Source organism: Triplophysa rosa, linkage group LG9 (assembly GCF_024868665.1).
Source record: "Triplophysa rosa linkage group LG9, Trosa_1v2, whole genome shotgun sequence".
In the NCBI taxonomy this organism is placed as follows: Eukaryota; Metazoa; Chordata; class Actinopteri; order Cypriniformes; family Nemacheilidae; genus Triplophysa; species Triplophysa rosa.
The window spans coordinates 5,012,740-5,038,356 of record NC_079898.1 but is presented as its reverse complement, the minus strand read 5'-3'; the positions used below and the strand labels follow the sequence as shown (position 1 = coordinate 5,038,356).

Sequence of the window (25,617 nt, the reverse complement as noted above, 5' to 3'; positions counted from 1 at the left end):
CACACACACGCTCAGTGAGAGCACACTTTAGGATAAAGGAGAGAGAAGCACAGGTCAAATATAACAGACTATAAATTCCTATATGCAATATTAATTAAGTAAAACTTTAAAATTCTAAAGCAGCCCCCCCGGTCAGGCAGATAGTGCAAAAACAGTATGCAAACGGTGGCGAGGAACCCAAAACTCTAATCGAGAAAAAAAACCTCAGGAGAACCCAGGCCCAACCAGAGGATTCCAGTTCCCCTCTGGCAAAAGCTGCTCCTCTGCACAAGCTCCAGAGAGCTTGCACAACAAGGCTAAATAAAATAAATAAACTTAATAAATAAAATAAATTATAGTTTAAGATTATCATTAATAATCTAATAGCATTTGAAATTTTGTGGTGAAAGACATGTCAAGAGACCGCGTCCTTCTTTATCCAGCTCTATCATCTCAGCTCTTGTCAGGTCCCCACTTCCCATTCTCCGCTCTACCATCAGGTCAGGCCATGAACTGCATCCTGCTCGCTGTGGTAACCTTGGAACAATGAGACAAGACTGGCTGAGAGTAGAGTACTGTTCTGTACTCTTTGATGCAACAAGTACATCAGTTGTGTTTTTGGTTCCGGTTGATCTAACTAATGCAGCCTAAACCCTCTGAAGATTTATATTATGGAAGAGTAGTGTATGCAAGATTAAAAAGATGCGTCTTTAGTCTAGATTTAAACTGACAGAGTGTGTCTGCCTCCCGGACAGTGAGGTAGACTATTCACAAAGTTTAGGCTAGATAGGAAAAGGATCTACCACGGCTTTATAGGTAATAAGCAAGATTTTAAAGTTAACGCGATGCTTTATAGGTAACCAGTGCAAGGTTGACAGAACCGGGCTAATATGTTCATACTTTTTTGTACGTGTAAGAACTCGAGCTGCCGCGTTTTGGACCAATTGGAGTTTTTGTAATAAGCCTGCAGGGCAACCACCTAACAGTGCATTACAGTAGTCTAGTCTTGATGTCATGAATGCATGAATTAACTTCTCTGCATCTGACATTGACAGCATATGACGTAGTTTAGATATATTCTTAAGATGGAAAAACGCAATTTTACAGGTGTTGGCGACGTGGCTCTCAAATGACAGATTACTATCGAATAGAACGGCAAGATTCTTTGCGACTTGATGCTTTTAAGCTTTACGGTTAGGAGAGATGATAGCCCCTCCGGTGTCGTTGCTATGCCTCGCTGTTGATGTTGCAGGCATATGGTCTTGGTAAGCTCTATCTGCCATTTTAATATTTCCCAGAGACCCCCAGTGCTCAAGTGAACCCCAGACATATGTTCAGGCCACAAACCCACAATTTGATTGAACCCGATATTGCACCGTGTCACATAACGCTGAAGATCTCTGAGCTGCTGTCCTCATCAAACTGGTTCACTCATGTACGTTCAGACTATGCTGATGGTCTTTGTTGTCTGATGTTTTTAAAGCTGTATGTAAATCTCTGTCCAGATTATAATTTACGGGGACGACATACCAAAGAAAAAGGAGAATGTTGTTTACTTGTCCAACCATCAGTCCACATGTAAGTAGTGCAGGACCATTGTATTCTTCGAAGTACCACAGTAAAGGTCTTTGCACATACAGTCCGAATTTTTTTTCGTATTTGGCGCTCGTTTGTACGGTGTCTCTGAATTGTCAAAACGCAGAAAATCGAACCCAGTCCGAATCTTTTTATGACGGACAAAAATATCGGAGGCAGTGTGTAAATGTGATTGACACAACGTGAGGTCGTATTTATGTTTTATCGTGCGGAAATTTCGGACTGGCTGTGCAATGGCTTTAATAGTTGAATGAATAGTACATGAATTTGGCTTCACATCTTTCACATCTCCATCTGATGTCATTACTGTGTGTTCTCTATTGCAGCTGACTGGATCATAGCTGACGTGTTGGCCATTCGTCAAAATGCACTCGGACATGTAAGATACGTCCTGAAAGATGGTCTAAAGTGGCTTCCACTGTACGGGTGGTATTTCTCACAGGTAATGTACACGTTCATGTCAACACACGATACACGGTTCATGATGCAGTGGTATCAGAATATTTGTGATAAGTGATCATTTCTGTACGTGACATTAGACTGACGCTTAGGGCTGTCACGATTATTAAATAATCATCTCATCGCGATTGTTTGACCTCATCGTGATGGTTTTAGATCATCGCAATTATCACACATCTCTATAGAATACACTAGGGGGCGCTGTAGTGCCTGCATGTTCCATATTTTAGTGTATATATTGTAACTAAAGAATGTGAATACTTGTAAAATGTACCACCACAACACAATCACTTTAAAAAATACTAAAGCATACAGCATAAAAATAACCTGCAGTACAATTTAATATTATTTCAACTAATCTCAGTGTGAAAATCAGTCTACCAAAATTTTATTAACATACAAGCACATGTATATTGTAGTCTTGCAAGTGAGAAAGAAATAGACTAGAAGCTTTTCTATGACTGATAGTATTTTAATGGTGGCTTAACTCCTGATCAATTTACTTAATTTACAAGTATTTGGTGTTTGTATTATTGACGGCTTAAAGCCTAAATCTTATATATATTATGACCCAATTTTTTCCGATGTATTTCCAAGAAAAAAACATAGTCTTATATTCAGAACAATATGGTCGTTTCAAAGCTGAATCAAAAATGTATGAGAATTAAATGTCAAAGCTCTAAAACAGACAATTAATCGCCATAATCGTCAAAGCCCTAAAACAGACAAGCAATCGTCATAATCGCAATGATTTATTAGACAATTAATCGTCAGCCATATTTCATAATCGTGACAGCCCTACTGACGCTTTCAAACCGACACATTGAATGTAAGGAATACATTTCGTCCGTCTGCATTCTCTGTGATTCGACTCCATTGGTATCACTGGCACCATACTGTTCTTTGTTTGATGAAAGACACATTTGTCTTGTCATAGTGCCTGTTGTGTTTGCTCTGTGGTTGAATTGAGCCGTTGCAGGACTTTATTGCATGTCTTTCACAGCATGGAGGAGTGTATGTCAAGAAGAGTGCCAGATTTGATGAGAGTGCCATGAAGAAGAAATTATCCTCTCAGGCTAAAGTGGGCACACCTGTGAGTATACAGTCACCCGTAGCACTCGCTTGAATGAGGGGTCTGTCTTTGTCGTTGTATGTTAAGTAAGACATCAGAACTATGTTTATATTAGTTAATTATAACTATGTTAATTAGCATGTTTGTGACGTCATCGCGACGTATGCGTTCTTTGAACTTACTGTATTTTCGTGCCCAATAAAGCCGACGTCGTTTACATATTGAAAGGGGTCATATGGCGCGAATACGTGTTTTTCTGTGTCTTTGGTGTGTTATAAGTTGCCCATGCATGTATTAGACAAGTAAAATTGCATAAATGAAAGTGTGGGAACAAAAGATGCATTCCATCTAAAAGCGATTGCTCACCCAGACCTGCCTGAAACGCCTCGTGTAACCACACCCCCACAAATCTACGTCAGTTCGTGGTATGATTTGACTAAGACCGCCCAAATGTATACGCAAGTAAGGTGGGCGTACCTGTCAGTACAATTGAAGAGGAACCTGATGTTCCAAATATGGTAAGAGGCGTTACATTTCCATCACACACTTGCAGTATTCGACCAATCACTACGCACTGGTTAACTGGCCAATCATAGCACACCTCGCTTTTCAGAGCGATGAGCTTTGTTAAAAATCGAGAGGCGGGGCAAACAGGAGATACAAACATGCACGGTATGTGGAAAATACAGCGTTTTTTAACCTTACATTGTGTATACACATTGCATTACATCTAAAACAAACGATAATATTCGTTTTAGCCGTGTCATATCACCCCTTTAATGTTTCTGTTGTAACTTGTGAGACATAAAATACTAATTACAGACAAATGTTCATATGTCCGGTCAGTAACAATGACAGGTGCTTTGACCGCTCATAATAGACTGTACTGAACGTAATTTTTTCCATGCAATATTTACATTCAAAGCTTCTATTGAGATTTTATAATGAATGTCTGTTGTCATATGTATTATAATAAGATTGCTAAAAAACATCAAAATCCTCAACCACATCCCAAAGTGCTAAGCAAACTCCGATGGGCGTACATAATACAATCGTTTAAAATAAAATAATAAATTTATGCGTTTCATTTTTGTTTATAATTTTGCAAAAACTACGAGACCGCACCCGAAGGTGTGTGCCTCGCTGTGTGTCTGGTGTTCTGTTTTAGGACACCGGCAGGCGGAAGAGCAAAGTTCTTTCAAAAACAACATTTTCACTGCGGTGAAAGTCTAAACCGCAACAAATATGGATTGATGCAGAATATTTTGTTATATAAAAACATGTTGTGAATTTTAGAAATGATAACATCTATCCTTTTTCAATATATTTTGACTTTTAGATTTTACAATGCACAGGAGCTATAATTGGATCACACGAATCGAACACACCACTGGAATCAAAATGTATGAATAAATGAATGTGTTTTGTTAGGATAGTTAATAATAAAAATCAGGACACGAAATTGAAATTCTTACGAATAAAAAAATGTATTATTTCATAGTCAACCACAAAACTTATTGGGTAGACTGCTAATTACAGATTTTTTTAGAAGTGATGTAAAATAAAAACAAATTTTAGAATATAATAAGTAATAAATATTAACAATATGCATGTAATTGATTAGTAAATACCTTCGTAGACATGTATGGACATATGACAAAATTAGCAAGATCAAAAACAGTTACAAAGAATATTCACTAACCTGTGGGAAAACAAACTGATTTAAAAAGCTGTATTTTTTTGCTGACATTTTGAGGGTAAGCTACGTTTTGGTTTAGCAATAACATAAAAAAAACGCCAGATAATAAATTGCTAGGCAACAGTGGCGAAAATCTTCAATGGCAAGAAAGAGCGCTGAAATGATACAGTTTCTGTAATGCATGCGGTCAATTTGACCGCCATGGCAGTTCGCGGTAGAAATACTCAGAACTCTTTTGTGTTTTGTCATTTTATTAAAGCAACAATGTTAGAATAAAATATACATATATTTAAGAAAAGTCAGGGTACTGTAGTTATATGGGTTTTATTTCAACAAAGTTGTTGCATTGCAAATTTTAAAAACGGTCAAAATGACTGCCTTGGTAGTTATAGTGTTAAGCTGCTGTTAGGTCATGAAAGGAGAATTTTCGGTTAACACGACCTCTGGTGCCGGTTGTGTGATGACTTTATCCTGTATAAGAAGCTGCAGGGTTGCTTTTCATATTTACATGTCAGAATGAAGAAGAACCATGATGTGATGCTTTTAAAATGTCTGTCAAACTCTAATTCTAATATTACATTTTGATTATAAAGACAAACTTTTTTTGTTGGAATAGCATGCAGAAATGGCTTGTGCACAGTAAAATCAGTAGCACGCATTAAGAAAGTAAACTGGATTCATTTTGATTTTAGGACGGTTGACCTTCGTTTTGGTTTATTCGTCTCATATTTTGTAAATGTAGTTGTATAAAGTATGTGAGTTCCTCTGCTTATCCTTCCTGTCTGTATGTTTTTTTTAAGACTAAAAGACTTTTTCCCATGACACTCGTTGAGCCATGCAGCTGTTTTATACAATGTTGCTGTCATACTGTGGGTTCGAGCCAAGCACTTCCTCTTTCATCATAAGCAACAGCCCCTCCCCCCATCTGATATTCCCAAGTTTTGTATTTTCACAAACTGACAGAGCTGAAGAATGCCTACCTACATTTGCCCTGTCCCACGACTGTGATTCACCAATAATTCACTAACATCAGTAAGTGCTTCACTTTATGACTCTATTACCCTATTTGTTTTGTGCATAGATGTATCTTGTCATCTTCCCAGAGGGAACCCGCTACAACCCCGAGTTCAAGAAAGTTGTTGATGACAGTCAAACTTTTGCAGCTAAAGAAGGTAATTCTGGTCTTTTTGCTGTTACATTAAAGGAATAGTTCAACTAAAAATAACAGTCTGTCTGTCTTTAGTTAGTCTCGTATCATATGCTTTTATTTATTTTATTACATTTATTATTTTTATTGGAAACAAAGGAAAGTTTTTGAATGTTCAATGTGAAGACAATTTGCAGTGACAACAGCTGTTATAGACGGTTTCATCGGGCGCACATGCCTGGCCCGAAGTTACTTCCGCCCTGCGTTGGGTTATAATATAAAAAAATTGTATATTTAATTTATATCCGTATTAATTAATATTCATATTTTATTGTATCTAAATTGTATTCAATTAAAACTACTTGACAGTTATTGATTCTTCGCGCAGGTCTACCCGAAGTTAAGTTTGGCCCACATAACGTTTGTTTATGTTGTTGCCGCTGAAACCGTCTATTGTTCATCCAAACATGAAACATCATGTACTCACCCTCATGCCATCCCAGATATATCAACGATCTCCTTTCTTCATTTGATTACAAACAAAAAAATGTTTTTATTAAATGCCGTCATGTTTCTTATATGCCGCTTAAAATGGTGCATATAACAGCACATGCATCCGTCATTAAAATAATCCAAATGACTCCAGAGGGTTAATAAGCGTTAAAATGAAACATTTGTGAGAAAAAAACGATTAATATTTTGAGTTTAATAACTGAAATTAAAATGTAAATGCACAGATCCGAGCACTTAATTAAAATATGGCAGCATGGCAATAACTTAAAGTGTAGTTCACCTTCAAAATGAAAATTCTGTCATCATTTACACACCATCTTGTCATTTCAAACCTGTATGACTTTCTTTCTTCTGCAGAACACAAAAGAACATATTTTGAAAAATGTTGGTAACAGAACAGAAAAGCCCCCCATTCACTTCTATTGTAACCAATGCAAGTAAATGAGGGGCTGTTAACAACATTCTTCAAAATATCTTCTTGTGTGTTCTGCGGAAGAAAGAAAGTCATACATGTTTGAAATGATAATTATGAATGAGGAATTGATGACAGACTTTTCATTTTTAAGGTGAACTACTCCTTTAAAATTATTGGTTTTCCTGTGTGTTGTATCAAAATACAATAATAAAAACCAATAATGCAACAGTTCTTTTTGGTTCTCGTATCCGATTGGCTGAGAGTCATGCGATATTCCACCAGTATCAACACGGAAACCGCTTCGCCACTAAACTAAGTCGGACTTGTAAAACACGCAGGCTGCGTCCGAAATTGAATAAGTTTGAATAAGTACCTACCTATCGGCCGTTAAAACAGTACGTTCTATATACTGTAGTATGAGTGGGAGTAGTATGAATACATTTCGGACATACTGCGTCCACCATGTTTTATGGTCATGTGACCCGTATGCTCTTTGACCTATGATGTATTAACAACAACCTAAACGTGAGCATTGATAAAAACATAATTTAGTCACGAGAAATTCATTTATTGACACTTACATTGAAAACGGACGACCGCCTTAAAGTTTTCCACTAGGGCTGCACGATATTGAGAAAATATGCGATTTTGTTATTGAATGTTGCAATAACGATATTTCTTGCGATATAACATTTCCTAGAGAAATGCTATTTTTATTAGCTATTTTTTTATTATTTATATATGTAATTATCATACTGAAATAAACAGGTAATAGATATTCTTCTGATGTAATTAAATCTAATTCAGGCTAAAAAAACTATCGAGGAAGAGGCAAACATTTAGACTTAACACTACAGTGTGTGTTCAATTCAACAGGACTTTTATTTTGACGGGTTTTCTGGGAAGGCTCAAGTTTTTGTGTTTGCCAATAGCTTCACTCAAACAGTAAAGCGCTCGTAAAATAAACTCCCAGAACAACTCTGGAGATGAAGTTCATGTGTTCATATCCTCATACAGTGCAGACGCAGATAAATCCTCGACCATCACTCGTGTTGTATGTTAAACTGTGCACATAATTCACTCAGACACACAGAACAGCCAGATGACATTTAAATAACAGGATTCCGCGTTCGTATCTAGTTAATGTACGTTACATGGACTCAGTGCAGTGCACTATTGATTATTGTTACACACAAACAAGCACAACCACGACAAACGCACTTCACACATACACGCAGCTCTGTCTAATGCACATATTCGTATTATTCTACTGTACATATATGTCGCACTGTTGTTATTCATTTGTTTTCAAGGTACTTGTCCGGTCGGGCAAGTAAAATTCTCTCTCACTTGCCAATACAAAACATTCACTTCTCCCAGACAAGCCTTAATGTCGAGCCCTGCAAATTATTGCCATATTTCAGACGTAACGTACCGTTCTTTTTAGGCACAAGTTCGTCGCTGTCATTTTCCTCGCTCGTCTCTATTCCTGCCATATTTATTTTCTGCTCTCTGCTTTGAGCCGCTAGTTTCACCTTTGGGCCCGCGATCTAGCCAATAGTATAATAGCACCTACTTGGCGGGTATGAAGATAGTAATGCCCCTTCTGATTGGTCCAATTTGGACAATCTAAGCACGCAACACACAAATGATTGACACATGAAACAAATGTAATTTATCGGAACTCTCTGCGATATGGATATCGCATATTCTATTATCGAGATAACGATAATTTTTCGATATATATCGTGCAGCCCTATTTTCCACTATATTTATTTGATTTACTTTTGAAATGTGACCGTTGCTCAGCTCCCATGGCCTCATGGGATAGAAAAGTGTCCATCCGATCCACACTCACCAATCTCGGCGGAATTAGTAGACCATCCGGGTATTTCTCGCCTACTGTTTTACTCCTACTCGAGCGATATTGCATTAATATAATATGACAAGTAGTCCTTAGACACGAGAACCAATGATATTTGAAGTTATTAACAAGCTGACATTTATTGATGTTTAGATTTCAGTTTCTCTCCAGTGAACATCGTAAAATTGTGTACTGTATGCAAAGTCTTTTAAAGCCAAGCAAGGCATTTAAATCTCATTCATGTCAGTGTGCAGATGAAAAAATGGCGCCTTGTGACGTTGTGCCAAATTTGCTGCCAAAGGTCATTGGGTCCAAAATTGAGCATACTTGTTAAAAAAAAAAGGGATTTTTTATTACATTCATTTCAAAACAGAACAATAATTGAGAGTAGAAAGTGTGAACTATGTTTAGAAGTGAGTAATTTATGGTGTTTTGTCATTTTCTTATGTACTACAGGACTGGCTGTGCTAAAGCACGTTTTGACTCCAAGAATGAAAGCATCACACGTTGCCATAGATGCTATGAAGGGTCACCTGGATGCCGTGTATGACATCACTGTTGCGTACGAGGGGACCCTCACAGCAGACGGCCAGAGGCGTCCAGCTCCTTCAATGCCAGGTACACTCGTGATGTTTCTGTCACACGTTTGATTTGCAGCTGCAGATCTTTGTGTGGTCAACTGAAAATGGCACAGGAAAGAATGCGGGCACACGCTGATTGAGGCCTGCTATAATACAGACACGTGAATTTCCTGACACTTCCTGTAAACAAGCCACTCGTGCGACACGCTATTTTCCATTGGTTACTGTTCCCAAAAACACTAAATCTGCAAGTGTTGTCATGCAGAAAACATCCTGTTTTTCACAGGAATAAACAGTAGCGACATTTAGGTAACTGTTATGATATTATGTCTACATCCTTTAAAATAGAAAGCTTGCATGTCTTCAGAGACGGCACAGCAGTGGGTTTGTCACGATACCAGTATTTCAGTAACCCATAACAATAGCAGCAAATTTAACCAGTTAACACCAGCGTTTGATTCCAGTTTGAATGCCACAGTGAAAATGAATATGCTCTTTAGCAAAACCCTTGAAATATTATCATGAAAACAATGAATAGCTTTCTCAATATTTCTCAAAGACTTATTCGGGGGAATCAGCATTGTAAGAAGAAAAATTGCATTCACATTTATTTAGCAGATTCTTCTCCAAAGCGACTTACAAATAAGAGAGCTTGTAACATTTTATCCCTAGAGGACATGCAATAAAAAATCACTGTAGTTAAACCGATAACTGGGCTTGAAGTATTGTTACAAATGTACAAAATGCTCAAGATATCTCCAAACACAGGCCAGTCACAGTTTAGTTATTTGGCTGTCATCATCTACAGTAATCTGCATTAATGGCAGATGAACACTTAAAGGGATAGTTCACCCAAAAATGAAAATTCTGTCATTATTTACTGACCCTCAGGTTGTTTCAAACCTGTATAAATTACTTTGTTCTGTTGAACACAAAGAACGATATTTGGAAGAATGTTAGCAATTTTCAGTTCTGGAACATCATCCACTACCATAGTAGTACCACAAAATGAGATATTTTGAAGAATAGAGGAAAACAAGCAGTTCTGGGGCACCTTTGACTACCATTTCATTTTTCCTACTATGGGAGTCACTGATGTCACAAGTGAAAATTGCTAACATTTTTACAAATGTCTTTCTCTGTGTTCATCAGAATTTTTTTGAACTATAAATAATTTATACAGGCATGAAATAACATGAGGGTGAGCAAATGATTTTTGGGTGAACTGTCCCTTTAAAAATGTAACTTGTCCATGGCATGTCCCGTGGGTTAGTCATTGCCTTTTTCCCCAGATATTTTTACTGCTATATCCCACTGATTTTGGAAACAAACACTCCGTCAATAAATATAGCTTGAAACAATACTTTGTTCAGACAATTATTTTCATACCGAGAACATCTAGACTAAAACGGTGAAAAACAACCAAATGGAATCGTGCAGGATCGCATGATGATGTATGTTAGTCATTATTTATTGTGCTGTTTGTTTGTCGTGTCGTGTTTGTTTGTTTTTGTCTGTGTTGATTGTGTGCGCCTCCTCTTCTCAATCTAACTGAAGTTGTGTGTGTTTTGGTAGAGTTCCTGTGTAAGGAATGCCGCAGGGTGCACATCTACTTCAAGCGTTTGGACATGAGGGAAATTCCTCCTGAACCCGTGTTCTTCCGCAGGTGGCTGCACGAAAGATTTGAAATCAAGGATCAGTGAGTATCCATCACCTGCTACACAACTCAACGTTACTTTGTTTCATTTGTTGAAAAGTGCAGCTGATAGCCTCTCTTTGTCCTGCACTTTCCTCACCCATCCATATGTTATTGTCCTATGAAAGAAAGGTATAAAAAGCCCAAAAATATACAAATTAATGTAATTTCCTCTTTAGGCTTCTGACCACTTTCTACGATTCCGAAGACCCAGAAAAAAGGTCCAGGTTCCCTGGAGAAGGTCAGAGGTCACCACTCGGTCTCTGTAAGACGTTGCCTTCACTCCTGATTTTCGGTGGTCTGACTTTACCCATGCTTTTAACCGAGTCAGGTAGAAAACTCTATCTCAACACCTGGATCTATGGGACTCTGCTGGGATGGGCGTGGGTCAGCGTCAGTCCATAAGCAGCAAGCCATAAGAAAAAAACATCCTCACGGCTATACCAGCACTCAGAGATGTGAGGTTGCTTCTCTGGATAAGATTTCGGATTCATAGTTTTGAACTTTTGGCTTATAGCGTATCAAGAGGCTCATTTACTGTCCGTCTTGTAATACTCTCCCAGTTGACTGATGGTAAACTTTAACACCGTGTCTATGCTGCAAGCAAAGAATAAGCTGCAACAAAAGAATGTTTTTATCAGTGACCTCATTTGCTCGCAGGGAAGACAGATTTGTTGGTCATAGGCTGAGCATTGCAGTGGCTTGTTTGTGGCGTAAACACTGCGTGATGTTTGTCTATCAGGAATGCGCCGGTTACAAAAACACAACGCAGAGAGATCATTACGTGAAGATTTAGCTTTTGATTTCAAACTTTTTTTGTCATTTTCTGTTTGAAAAGTAAATATTTTAAATGTTCAACTTTCCTTTAAGTTTTTGATGACTGGTGGAGTTCTGAAAATTAGTATTTTTTTATCAATGTGTTTACAGGCTCGGAGTTCTGTTAGTTCATGTTCTTGAGTGTCTGTGGAATGTTTTATTTTTATATTACGAATGGAGTTATTTCACGTTGATTATCATTTTTATTTGATTTGATGACAAGACCTGAAAGGGCCATCAGATATGGGCTTTATATTGTCAGTGTTTGCACTATTGCTAAATATTTCAGATTGTTGCCAAACCTGCGAACGAAAAGCAGTAGGACAAAAAATCTTTCACAAATTACTCTGCCTCCTGTTGCTATTAATCTGTATTCTTTTTTTATTTTCGTTCGTAGAACACCAAAAGAGAGATTGTGAAGAATCTTTTCATATAACTAAGGTCTATAGTGTCCATGACAGTCAAGCTCCAAAATGGACCTTTTTCTAAAGTATTATGATATAAGAAACAGGCCAAAGGTTGTTTACGGATAATCTTTCTCTCCGTCACATGTTACTCGTACTTGCATTCAAATTCTGAAATGGTTTGGTGTTCTTGACCACTGCTCTAATTGGAAGGACAATAAGATTTAGGAGCTGCAATAAATTAATGAAAAATGACTCGGATAGAATAGAATTACTATAATGAAATGTAGTCTTTTTATCGAGCTTGAAATCTCATGGTCATTATATATTTTTGTTTTATGGAGAAAAGTAGGGTTCATTTTTTTATTTTGGGTTCCCCCCCAAAATTGCAATACCTACTTTAGAATGAATCAGTTAAATTCATTTTAATATTAAAAATGTTCTAATTTAAATACAATAAATAAATTTTGAATATTTGAATTCTATTGGAATATCTTTATTAAAAGCCTGCGTAATAACAGGAAGAAAAGTCTGGAAAATCTGTCATGTCGTGCATTTGGTGTAGACTTTAATATCCAAAAACAAATCCCAGAAGTATGGACACCACCTTGTTTATGCCTTTCATGATGTACAAATGAATGAAATCTTGCGCTTTGATGATAATAGACAAGTAAATATCATAAAGTGCTGCTGAAGCGTTTTGGCACTTGGAGCTTCACTCCATCTATCTAACTGCATCTGTGGGTAACTCTTCTAAAAATACGAGTTCCCACATTTAAAAGATTTGTAGGCTTACAGAAGATTATGCTTGCCCATGGTTTATACTGTGTGGTTGTGTCATCTGAAATATATTCTGATGGGGAAAGTATTTGAACAAGTATGGAACACTTGAAAATTAAAATGAGTTAATGGGATTGAGATGAGATAATGTCTGAGTTTTTAACCCCAAAGTCATTCAAATTTAAAACCTTAAATGGAATCAAGCCCTTCTTTATCTAACAATACAATTTTGGGGATGTAGGAAACTTAACACACATTTTACCCACAGCGCCAAATTTAAGCATTTGCCAAAATGTCGATTTACCTAGAAGGCACTTTTTATTCTTTCATCGAGTTTAAACACAGATTGCACAATATAGATTACACCTGCCTGCATGCCGATAGGCTGTTAGTTTAGATTCTAATGATTCATTTGTGCTTTCAGATGAGGGCTATTTGCATTCATAATAACTGTGTGTTTTACGCTCTTTCCATAATCTAAATGTAACCAATATGGTGTTTTTACATAATAAATTCTACCTCCTAAACTTAATCTACATTTACCATAAGCAGTGTGTCCTGTTGTGAATGTTTTTTTTTTCTCTTGTGGGTTGATATCTGCTCTGATTTTATTTGTATTGTCGTGTGTATTGTGTTTCAGACAGCTAAGGAACGTCTGAGAAATTTTGACTTCTTTTCAAAGGTCATGTCTGGGCAATGATGGCAGTGTTTCCTAATTTCTCTGTTTAAGTGTTTCAGCAGTTCACACAATTAAAACAAATCTTCATTTTCAGTTCTAATTGTTGTTTATCCTTCATTTAAGAATGACAATATCGCTTTTGTTTCACATCATTCATGTATGACTGATAAAATTGCTGCAGCTCATTAATTTCTCACGAGAGCATCTTTTGGGCAGAAATGGAGACGGTCTTGTACCCCAGTGTGGACCGATGTGATGTTAATATTCAAAGAATGTAATTATTGTTGCCAGTTATCTACTGTACCAGACTAGTGTTTGAAACAAAGACTTTTGATATTTTGTAATATGACTGGCACAATCCTCAAATCTACGCCTCGGTGTTTCCTGATCAATGAGGCTCAACTCTTCCTTGTAGGCTTTGATCTTGTGTATTTTTTTACTTTGTTATTCAAACACAATCCTCATGATACTGCAACAGCCCAACTGGTGCTGCATTGATGCCTATCCTTTAAAGACTTGTAATGCAGTATTGTTTAAATAGCCATATTAATGTCAGCCCAGCAGTACACAGATTTATCTAGAAACACTTCATCCCATTGTCTGTACTTGGTGACGTTCACAATAAAGTTGGTTTTTAAAAATTCTGACTTGTCATTTTACTTATTCGATGTCTTTCTCAAGTGACATTCAATTCAATATCCTTTTGCGGAATAAGAAGCAACATTTGATTTGAAAGTGGATTTTGGGTTAATGAATGCATTTAACAGGTCAAGTTTGTTTACAAACGTTTGTAAATGAAGATTTTATGAAAGATGACAGAAAATGTAATGTTTGCCTTTTGGTGTCTTAATGAAAATGAGGTTCAGTTTGTGCAATGATATGTTAATTGTAGACAAGTTTACTCGGATGTAGATTTATTAAGGTTTCTCACTATTTTGTGGCATTTAAAATGTATATTTGATTCTATAAGCATTTAATGAACAGGAGTGCTTTAAACCCGTAGCTGTCGGTCCCCTTTTTTGAGGGTGGGGCTAAAAAGTGATTTCAACTTTTAAATCAGTGTAACTCTAATCTTGGTCTTGTTTTAAAGAAGAGATTCTATCCTTTATTGTAAAAGTGTCTGGAGTTGAAAAATGGTTAAACTAAACTAAAAAATAGTTATAGCAGTTTAATTGTACATTAATAATAATAAAATAATAAATAAACATTGTTTTATTTTACTAAACCCCCCCCCCAAAAAAACACCAGAAAATTAAAGACATACTTCTAAACAAGATTTGTGTCAAATTTCAAGCTGACAAAAAATGTGGTTCCTGGGATAATTTGAATCGTTACACCAACAACTGCCACTAGGTGTCATAGGCTCCAATGGTTTACTGCATACAAATTACAAATTAATAAATTTCATCATTATACTGTATATAAAAAGGACAATCTTGGAGCTTTCCAATGAAATAGAAGTTTTTTAGATTTGTTTTTAAATTTACAATAAAATATGATTATGAATTTGTAATATTAATGGTACCAAATGGGCCCAGTGACATTTGAGAAAATTGCTTTTACTAAGTGATTTCTATTGCAAAACAGTTCTGAAAGATAAAATCTACATGCTTAGAGCTTTCCAATGATATATAGTTTGTCAGGATTAAAATGGAATTATATTGCATAACGTCAGTGTTCCACTGAAACGGTGACATTTAGCAGCATTTAATAGTTTTTATGCTCACTCTTGTCATAAATGAATAAATGACTACTCCTACTAATTTATTTTTGTAAAACACTGCTCAAATATGTATTCTAGAGTCTTAGACCTTTCCAATGATATATAGTTTGTCATGATTAGATAAGATTTTAGTATTGAAGTAAACCTAGGTGTTCCAATTGTCCAAAGTCAGTCCTGGAGGGCTGGTGTCCTGCAAAGTTTAGCTTCAACCCTAATCAAACACACCTGAACAGCTAATCAAGGTCTCACAAAGCAGACTAGAAACTTCCAAACAGGTGTGTTGAGCCAAGTTGGAGCTAAACTCTGCAGGACAGTGGCCCTCCAGGACCGACATTGGACACCCCTAATAGTGGAACGGTGACAGTTAAAGAGATAAAACTCGCTATGCTAATAGGCCCTATGGATTAACCCCAAATGCAATTTGATCCTTAAATATATATTCTTTATTTAATTCATGTATTTTATTTTGTTTGTTTGTATTATGTTTTTATTATTAACCCAATTGAGCTGTACAAACAAAATACTGGCAATGATTTGCAATGTACTCCATGTGTGCTGTTAGCTTAAAGAAGTCTTAAAATATGCTAGTTATTTTTTTATATCATTAACGTAATACATACAACAAACAATAAGGCGAAATACACTAGACTGAACTCCATTAAAACATTTTATTTTATCCATGACTTTTATTCTGCAAATGTGCTCAAAAACTTGGCGCCATATTAATCAACCCATTCACTTCCGGTTTTGTCGTCATCGTGATGTAAGTTCCTAGATATGAACTTCACCCTGTTAGTTAGATTTTTGCTTGTCAGTACAGGTATCCGACATTTCATATTCAAGTTGTGCTCGCTAAATTCCAGCGTTTGTTGACATACCCTCAGTTCACACGCGCTTGTGGTAATGCTGTTATTGACTGTGTGTTACCGGTTGTTGTTTATGTTGAATGTAAATGTATTTTTGTCTTATTCTGTCAAATATAACGTTAACACTGCGCATGTCAATGTTCAGTTTTCTAGTTCACAATGGCAGTAGATTGGCTGGGTTTTGCTTATGCTGCAGCCATTGCGCTGGGAGGATTTATGGGATATAAAAGAAAAGGTATACACGTTGTTGTTGTTTTATATGCACGTTTGGAGATAATGTTTAATATGGGCCCATAATCGACTATCTACATTTATGCACCTTATTATAGTTTTCCCTTAACGTTAAACATGATTATAGTAAAAGTGTAGTTTTGGAAGATGCAAAAGCATGCTTTATTTTCATAAGAGTGGTAGACATGTATAGTAAAACTTAGATTTTCTTTGAGATTCTTGAATGTCATGTAATAGCACGTAGAAGTGCATTTGTAAATAGTATTAAACAGAACTACCGTGTTTTAGACGTTAGATGGCGCCAGTGTGACACAGTACCAATAACACAGTACTGTCTTGTGAGGAACTGGAGGAGCTGTTTCATATTTCTTCTGTTTTCCATTCAAATTTTTACAGGAAGTGTGATGTCATTAATTGCTGGACTGTTCTTTGGAAGTGTGTCTGCATATGGCGCATATAGAATATCTTTTGACCCCCATGATTACTGGCCTTCTTTAAGTGAGTACACAATGAGAAATTATCTCCAAAATGATTTACTTTTTATTTTCTCGTTCGTTTTGAACTTGCTTTAACTACTGTATACTTTTTAACTGTAGTTGCTTCTGGTGCACTGGCTGTTGTGATGGGAATGAGATTCAGGAAGTCTGGAAAATTGATGCCTGCGGGCATTATGGCAGGGTTAAGGTAAATCTGTTTATGTCTGTAAGTTTTTAAGGCTCCGTCATGGTAATATCAGATGTTGCTGAAGCATGACACAAAATATTCAAAGATTAAAGCAGCCGTCGGAAGAAGAGAAGGCATTACAGGGCAATTTTGATTAGGAAAAAGAACACTATGAACACAAGTCGTTCAGATTTATTGGAACAAATTAAGCAGATATTCAAACTAAATTAATTTGTAGGTAGTTATCTAGTACAGATGCTGAGCTGCTTTTATCACTGTCATGAGTTGCATATAGCCGTCTTATGCTGATGCCTTTATATACTAGTATATAAAGTCAATCTGTGATTGTGTTCTTATTTCAGCCTCCTGATGGTTTTGCGACTTCTGATCTTCTAGGAGTTACATCGACAGACCACATTGGGACTATTTTGACAATATGAACCAACTACACAGTTTGCCATGTTTACAGAGTGTTTGCATTTCACATTAATTTCTCCGTGTACATAATCTTGTAACTTGTTCATTCCAAATGCATGTCATTGTTAGTGCTTTAGTTAACATTAACGTGTTAACATTTGACCAAAAGCTTATAAATGTTTAAGTAACTCAATGTCATGTTATCAAATAAAAACCCCAAAAGACAACCACTATAAGAGTTATTGTACATATTTATTTTAATTGGAGAATGAACAAGACTTATTTAAAAAATGTATTTATGATTGACAGAATCCATGTTTAAATTTCAGTTTGGTCCATAATTCGTTATTTTTTAATGGGCCTCCTATTTAAATAAATGGCTCAACACTTCCTTTACAGTTTTCACATAAGCCTCATCAGATGGGGGTTTTCTTGCACTGCCAGGCTGGAGGAACTTTCTGATTGTTGGTATAGCCTTTATTCTGCCCTGGAATTCCTGAAATGAAAGATTTGTTATTTAAATTTTACCAAAAGATGCATGATTTTATATTATTTTGGAGCATGGAAAATAAATCTGGTGTAATGCGTTTCACTGGTGTGAATTTTCTCAGCACCTGGAGTTTGGGAAATGTTGAAAGTATTTCAGGGAATAGTTCTTGCAACATCAGTGTGATCTCAAGGAGAAGAACATCAGCACGGCTTAACTGGTTTCCCACAAGGAACTCACCGTGTGCAAGAGCCTACCAAAAAAAGTGACATTGTGAACATAATTGCATTATTGCGAAAATATTAAACCAAGTGTAAAATAGCGCTACCAGTACCTTTTCAAACAACTGAAGCAAGCGGTCTTTCGCCTTGCTCTCTATGTTTGCAAGCTGTTTCTGCTTGTTGTCAGGTGGTAAGAATGGCAAAACTGCAAACAAATCCATTAAGTCACCGATTCCTTCAACATACATGTCAATCCTGCAAGACAACCCACATGTGTTCAATGATATACTATATGCTCAGGTGGGGCTAAAAGCAAAGAAGCTTACTGGAAACACTAGAATCTGTTGAACAAGTGTCTCATGAATCATTGATATTTACATAGCCCGCTCTTTAAGGTCCTTTCCGTAGAGGTTGTATTTTCCAGCAATGTAGTTCAAGATAGCCTTTGTCTGCACAAGCTGCATTCCATCGATCTCAACCAAAGGCACCTGGTTAAACATCAGGGCTCCATCTAGATAAAAGAAACCAAGAAATTCATGCATGATACTCTTGGCACCCAATGGCTCAAATGTATATTGTATAAGTGTGATTGCAACATATATGTGTAAGTGCTGTTCTAGACCTAAGAGTTGTCCACAACATTTCATTTGACAACCCACGGTGAATGGCTCAATTTTGTGTTCTCTAATGAGCATGCAAGTAACCCAGACGTACCATTGATCAACTTTTCAAACTGCTCCCTTTTGGTTAAAAACACTTCCTCAAACTGTAAACAAAACACAAATCTTTTCATGTTCAATAAGTCAAGAGGTAAGAATATCCAGAAACATTAGCTTACATACACGCACGTCTGTGGCGTGTAATATAATCGCACACACGTGCATAACTTTTCTAGACGTTCACGCAACAAACCTCAACTCCAGCTGCAGCCAAAAGCCACCGGACTGACTCCATTTTCCCTCTTCCATCGAAGTAATGCAACACGATCTTTCCAGACATTTTCACAGAGAAAAGAAACCGCCACTTCTCAACTTTGAGTGACTAAACAGATATCATGTAAGTGTGTGCCACAGGATCGCTCGCTCGAGTCTGTCTTTATATTTCAGCAGAAGGTGGGGCCTACTGGGAGAAAGGGCACGCGCCCCCAGCAAAAATCACGTTTCTGCGTTAATCCGATACATGCAGCCACTGAGCCATATAAAAAACCTTCCCTTGCACTCACTGAAAGAAAACAACAATTATGTGTCATTGTTAGCAAGCTATTTTTTAAGCAATTTTAGGCATGTAAAGCGTCTATGGTGAATATAAACGTGTAAGGGTAATAATAGCATGAGAAATGCCAAGTCATGATGATAAAGGGATAATGAGTGCACATGACATGCACATTTCTAATAAATTTAAGGTACTGGTTTGTCAATTCGTTATGAAAAGGCATTATGTCGGCATACCTAACAGCCTATAGACCTACATACAATTTATAAATAAATGATGTGCTTTCATTTTTCTTACACAGAACATTTCCACATTTATTAACGGACATAAATAATTTAATATAAATTTCATTTAATATATATTAAATTATATATTTAATATATATTTGAAAATATAGAGAAAATGCATGACAAAATAGTTAAACATTTCTCGTTTAACTTTATTTTCTTAGCCTATTGCATAAAAACACGTATCTGTTATAATGAAGCAGTTGGGTGAAAAAAGCGTATTAATGAAACAAAACACAAAAGTAAAAGCCACTTCATGACAGTCAGATTTCATTGTATGTGCAATTCCAACGTCCAAAAAGGACAGTTTTTGAGAGACGACAAACTAATAACCCAGCTAACACAGTTACGTTGCGACGACGTACCTGGACCGGACCATATTCGTTGCCACGACGTACCATAATAACGTTACTGGGACATGGTGATTACCTGCTGAAGACATACCTGAACGTACCATATTGGTCACAGCGACGTACCAAATAACGTTTCTGAGACGTGATGAGCACGTCCTAACGACCAAACAGTCACGTTGTTAAAATATTTTTATTTTATTTTATTTTATTTAAACAATTATCATCCCTCACATGGAAGATTAAATTATTTTGTGATTTAATCTGTGCGTTAAAGATTACATTTTATGCATAATTGGAGTAATTCTCTATTCAAATATGTATAAAGCACAGTATAACGATTATAAAACTCAACACAGCACTGTACATCACAATCAGATATTTTATTTATACTGTACATGACAAAAAAATCAAAGACTTCAACACAATATAGCGGATTTAAAGCAGATATTTATTGACAGAGATGAATAAACATTATGTTTAGGCTTAACATTATATTGTTGTTTTACCACATACGTTTAGCAGGTTGTCCGTTTTTAGAAACAACAATCAAAAGCTTCTTTAATAACACTCACATCAGGGCCGTTCATTTAAACTCGCTAAATCGATCGAAAATCACTAAAATATGTGTTTACTCTCACACTTGTAAGGTATAAAGTAAAGAAAGAATATTAATAAACCAGGCAAGTCAAATCAGGCAGTGAGGTAAAAAGAAATGACCGTTAACGTTTAAATGACGAGAGCGCGCGGATCTTTGCAGAACAAAGGCGCATATCAGACGCGCGCGCACAAAATAAATAGTTGTAATATCGAATTATACTCCAGTTTAATAGCGGTCTGAAGTCAGAATAATAGCATTCGTCTTGACATTATAACAGATTTTACTCTGATCATACATATTCCATACAATAACATAATAAATAGAAATGACCAGATTCATTAATCAAATGACCAGTGTTCAGGTCATCTGAAGACGAGTCACGTCGCTACAAAGTTCTCAACGGGATCAATTCATGACGTTATTTGAGGACGTGGCTCAGACGTTTCTGGAACGTAAGCAAAAATGACCAGTGTCCAGGGGCCTCATTTATAACCGTTGCGTACGCACAAAACATGCCCTGAAAGAGGCGTACGCCACTTCCCACGCAAAAGATGGGATTTATAAAAACAAACGGAAAAATGTGCGCACCTGCACGCAAACTCTGACCCATGCGTACGGACATTTTGGAGACGGAGCAGTTTGGCGACACCGGTGGTGAGTTAGTGAACTCAAGTTAGATTGCAAAAGGTAGGCTAAGTGTGACAAAAACGATTACAAGCATCAATCTCTCACACACATTTAATTTTACCTTAGGCCTAAATATCCTCATTATCGCGAAGATTAAATCTGCAGAGTTATTTGCGCTTGTATTGAGCGATACTTGTTTCATGCAGCTCTTGTAAAATCAAACTCAAATCTTAAATAAAAATTCAATCTATATATTGAATCAGCACTGTCTCACCATCACACTATGAGCGCATGAGGTAGAGATGATCCGACTGCATAGAATATAGGACTGTCGTGATTCACTGCAGGATCCCTTGTTATGTGTGGAGAGAAACGTATTATTGTCCTCTTGACAATAATATGCGTTCTCTCCGGTGTCGCGTCTTCTAGCCCCGCCCTCTCGTTACCTCGTTAGCTTCTCCTTAGTGTTTGATCCCTGTCACCTGCCCGTCACCCTCCCTGTGTTATCATCCCTCGTTTGTATTCCCCGGCCTATATATTAACCTTGTGTCTCTTGTCTTGTGCTGATTCGTTTTGTATTACCTTGTATTGTTCCTTGTCTCAAGCGCTAGTAAGTTGTCTCGTATATATTGATTTTGCTCTGTCTTGCGTTTATCTAGTGTTAGTCCTGTCTCAGTTTTATATGGTTCTTTTGGTTACCTCGTCCGCCGGTTTTGTCCCCCATGTGGGAAGTTTTGGTTTATGTTTTATATGTGGTTATAGTACTGTTCTCTTTTTGTCTTCCCCCATCGTGGGTGTTTGATTTGTGTTTTTTTTTGTAATAAATTCTGTTAACCCCTTCTACGCTGTCTGCATCTCGATCCTCATTGAGAATCATGACAAGGACAGCATCAAATACGATAACTGCAGAACACAGTGTAAATAAATAGCTAAATAGGCTATATTTTAATTACTGTGCATAATCATCAAATGTCAAAGTCTGGAAATACAGCCATTAAACTCTCGCACAATCGTTTCTCTAAATGTCCTCCTTATCGTTTCTAACTAAGTTCATAACAAAACCGGAATGAAGAAACATTCGTCTTTAACAATTATGTCTTCAAATTTGATGTTAATGATTAATGATGAATTTGAATGAATGAAATTAATGATGTGATTTTAACGAGGTGTTAATGATCAGTCTAAATGCTGTAAACATATAAATGCTGCAGAGACCTTCTTTGGCTTTAATATGTTATAATTATTATTATAATTAATTATTAATATGGAAATCTCAGTGAATCTCATGTGTGGCCATTTGTTCATTTTGTTACGGAGATAAAGGATCGTGGGTTTTACATAAGTTTTTGTTATTTTTCTATGGCATTTGATAGCGGTTGAACCCGGAAACGGTACACGCCCATAATGGTGCGTGACGTCAGGCTTGGATATCAATCTTATTAATATATGATATGAGGGTGATTCACGTATGCACAATTGCGGGTAATCTGTGATTTATAAAGGGAAAATTGCATGCAGGTGCAAGGTTTTATAAATCTCAATTTTTGTTTGCGTACGCCCTTTTCAGCATTCTGGCGTAAGTTCACTAGTAGGAAGGTTTCTACGCAGTTTTATAAATGAGGCCCCAGGTTATCTGAAGACCAGTACATCACGTAGCTACAACGTTCTCCATGGGATTAATTCACGATGTTATTAGAGGACATGGCTAGGACGTTTCTGGAACGTAAGCAAAAATTCTAAGAAATGGAACGTTGCCAAGACGTCCTCAGAACGTGGTCACAAAGTAATGTCACCGTGACCAAATGAAGACGAACTGGCGACGTTGTCACAACGTACTGTCTTAGCTGGGAATACACCAACAAATAAAATACATTCTTGAAGCTTCACTTATTAAAGGAGCCAGTCTTTTGCTGTTTTTGAGGCTTTGGTTATGTTTTTTGGGTGTTTAACAATGGATGTTCATGTTTCTAATTTAAAAAAAAAACGCTTTATATTTCACATATTTCAAGTCTATTGTTCAACGCTGTCCCTCTTCTAACAAAACGACTGGATTTCTTCCGGTCTATATAAAGTTGAAATATTTCACTCTGTGTAATTAATCTATATAATAAATGGGTTTCACTTTCTGAAATGAGTGACAAAAAATTGACCTTTTTCACTATATTCAAATTTTTTGAGATGTACCTGTATAACAATTCATAATACCCACACTAACTTCACCACAAAACAATAATAAATTAAGTCTGTGGCACTTCCCGTTTTAAGCGGGTTACTTTGAGCGTTTTCAAAGCGAATAAATCAAAGAATGCAAACAAAAGTCACGATGATGAAAGCTCATCTTGAGTGCACATCCAGAATGACTAATGGAGATATTTTGCCACGCCATGAAGTAAAGGCATGTATAATAAATGTACCTGACATATATTTTATACATGCTGATTTATGAACAAATGTGTACTGAACGAATTATAACAATTGCTTGTTTTTACCACCACTGTATAACAACTATCAGTAAACTTAGTTATATAGCCAGCCACAGAATTGCATTCATTCACTCTGTTCCTAATGACGTTAGCACTTTTGTTTAGACGCTAATATTGCTGCTGCGTATTGACCCGTCATCCAAATCTTCCTTTTCCTTCCTAACAAGAGAACTCGCACAGCCCATTCACACTTCTAAAAATGCACCAGTTTCACTATTCGTCAAATAGTATTGCCTAACAACCTTTTACGAGATATTTAAGTTAATTTCGCGTTCAAACTGCTCGACCTTTCGCTCCGTCGAAGCGATGTAAACATGGCTTAGTTCAGTGGGCGTTTTTTCCCCTACCACGATATATTGAACTCTAAACACACTGTATATTGAATTCATCCCAATTCACGATGACACACTGTTATTATAACAGGAAAAACAAGTTACATGACAAAAGCAATAGCTGCATTTCAACTGTTTATCTAAGCTTAAGTACAAACAGTAGAGCAAACGTAAAGCGTATCCATCACACTGACCACCTCAATGCATTGACGCAATGCTGCGTAAGCCCAGCGTGGGTGTTGAGGGGCGTTTCAGTTCGCCGTCAAAACCAATAGTAGCACTGTGCATTTGCATGGTGGCAAAGCATTCTGGGAAATAGCCAGTGTGTTCTGTTTTAAAAGGCTATATTTAACGAATATATATAAAAAAATCATGCAATCTAGGTTTAGATTACGTTATAGATTTATATGCATTCGGATAAATGCACGAAACAATCAACGCGTCTTTGGCAGTAAAGTCACATTACCGTCGAAGCGAAAGCATGGTCCTCACAGCCCTATATATTCTCTGTGACCCAACCTCTTCTCCCGGATGTGAGGGCGATCTGGCTGCGACATCTGTCACCCCATTGATCGCTAGTGTTGATTCGGCTGATCTGGCTGGCTAGGCGGGTGTCCCCTTCCTCCCTCACCGCTCCATGTGTGTCCCTCCCGAAGCTCTGCGCTCGGTGGAAGAGGACGAGTGCCCCCGGCGGACGAGCATCGTTGGTATAGAAGTAGCTGCTCTCCCCTGCTAGAACCTCCAAACAAGCTCAAGGCCCATTTGTAGGAGAAACGTAGGGAAGTCGAGCTCCAAGACTTCAGACACATCCAAGTGAGGCGCTGCACGTGGCAGTCTGCCTTTCTTTTGAAATACATTGTGTATAGTTATGCCTTTCGGCGTATTTATTTATTATTATTTATTTATTATTTTTTCATTTCATTAGGCTAAAGCTAAACTAAAACTTGTCAAAAACAATATTATTAACTTAGTTCCTCGGTTGATTTCAGTCAGCGTTAAACAGCATTTTCACATTATAAACGACGATAGCCTGATACTGATACTGTCTATGGTTATGTCTTATTAGTGATTAACAACAACAATAAAATCGAACAGATCAGTAGGTTATGAAACAGTATTATTCGAACTTTGTACATATTTGAATGCATTTTAACTAATGTTTTAAAACATTACAAAAGATCATAATTAAAATTGTAAAGTTTTATAACAGTATGAAGCACATAAACATAATTAATAGTTAATGTAGTTAATGAAACAGTTCCTTCACAAAGAGAGGGCAGCATTGGCTTATTTTTATTTACAAAGTAATCCTGGGTAAAAGTCCTTCTTATTTGTGTCATCTTTTATTCAATCACAATCAGTTGCTATTTTAACTGTGCTAAATTTAGCTGTGCGAGAATTTTAGACCCTTTACTAC

The 25,617-nt window shown here is 36.8% G+C and overlaps 3 protein-coding genes across 4 annotated transcripts in view; 2 read left to right on the top strand and 1 right to left on the bottom strand.

Moving 5' to 3' along the window:
- The window catches only part of agpat5 (1-acylglycerol-3-phosphate O-acyltransferase 5 (lysophosphatidic acid acyltransferase, epsilon)), a 20,820-nt gene extending 6,493 nt beyond the window's left edge, over window positions 1–14,327 (top strand). For both annotated transcript variants that reach the window (XM_057341593.1, XM_057341594.1), the window contains exons 2-8: window positions 1,485–1,557; window positions 1,902–2,017; window positions 3,038–3,127; window positions 5,887–5,977; window positions 9,201–9,362; window positions 10,901–11,024; window positions 11,201–14,327. In XM_057341593.1, coding sequence (XP_057197576.1) covers window positions 1,485–1,557; window positions 1,902–2,017; window positions 3,038–3,127; window positions 5,887–5,977; window positions 9,201–9,362; window positions 10,901–11,024; window positions 11,201–11,426 — 882 coding nt within the window. In that variant the 3' untranslated portion in view covers window positions 11,427–14,327. The remainder of the gene's footprint in view (window positions 1–1,484; window positions 1,558–1,901; window positions 2,018–3,037; window positions 3,128–5,886; window positions 5,978–9,200; window positions 9,363–10,900; window positions 11,025–11,200) is intronic.
- Window positions 14,328–16,190: 1,863 nt separating this feature from the next.
- Window positions 16,191–17,831, top strand: tmem14a (transmembrane protein 14A). The gene is made up of 5 exons (XM_057342881.1): window positions 16,191–16,323; window positions 16,435–16,524; window positions 16,917–17,018; window positions 17,117–17,204; window positions 17,546–17,831. Exons 2-5 carry the CDS (start codon window positions 16,449–16,451, stop codon window positions 17,577–17,579), a joined length of 300 nt encoding a protein of 99 aa, XP_057198864.1. The 5' UTR covers window positions 16,191–16,323; window positions 16,435–16,448; the 3' UTR covers window positions 17,580–17,831.
- A 121-nt stretch (window positions 17,832–17,952) lies between these two features.
- On the bottom strand, window positions 17,953–19,476 carry gsta.1 (glutathione S-transferase, alpha tandem duplicate 1). The gene is made up of 6 exons (XM_057342880.1): window positions 19,221–19,476; window positions 19,023–19,074; window positions 18,687–18,819; window positions 18,422–18,563; window positions 18,215–18,340; window positions 17,953–18,096 (listed from the first exon to the last, which is right to left on the bottom strand). Exons 1-6 carry the CDS (start codon window positions 19,305–19,307, stop codon window positions 17,965–17,967), a joined length of 672 nt encoding a protein of 223 aa, XP_057198863.1. The 5' UTR covers window positions 19,308–19,476; the 3' UTR covers window positions 17,953–17,964.
- Window positions 19,477–25,617: the final 6,141 nt, after the last annotated feature.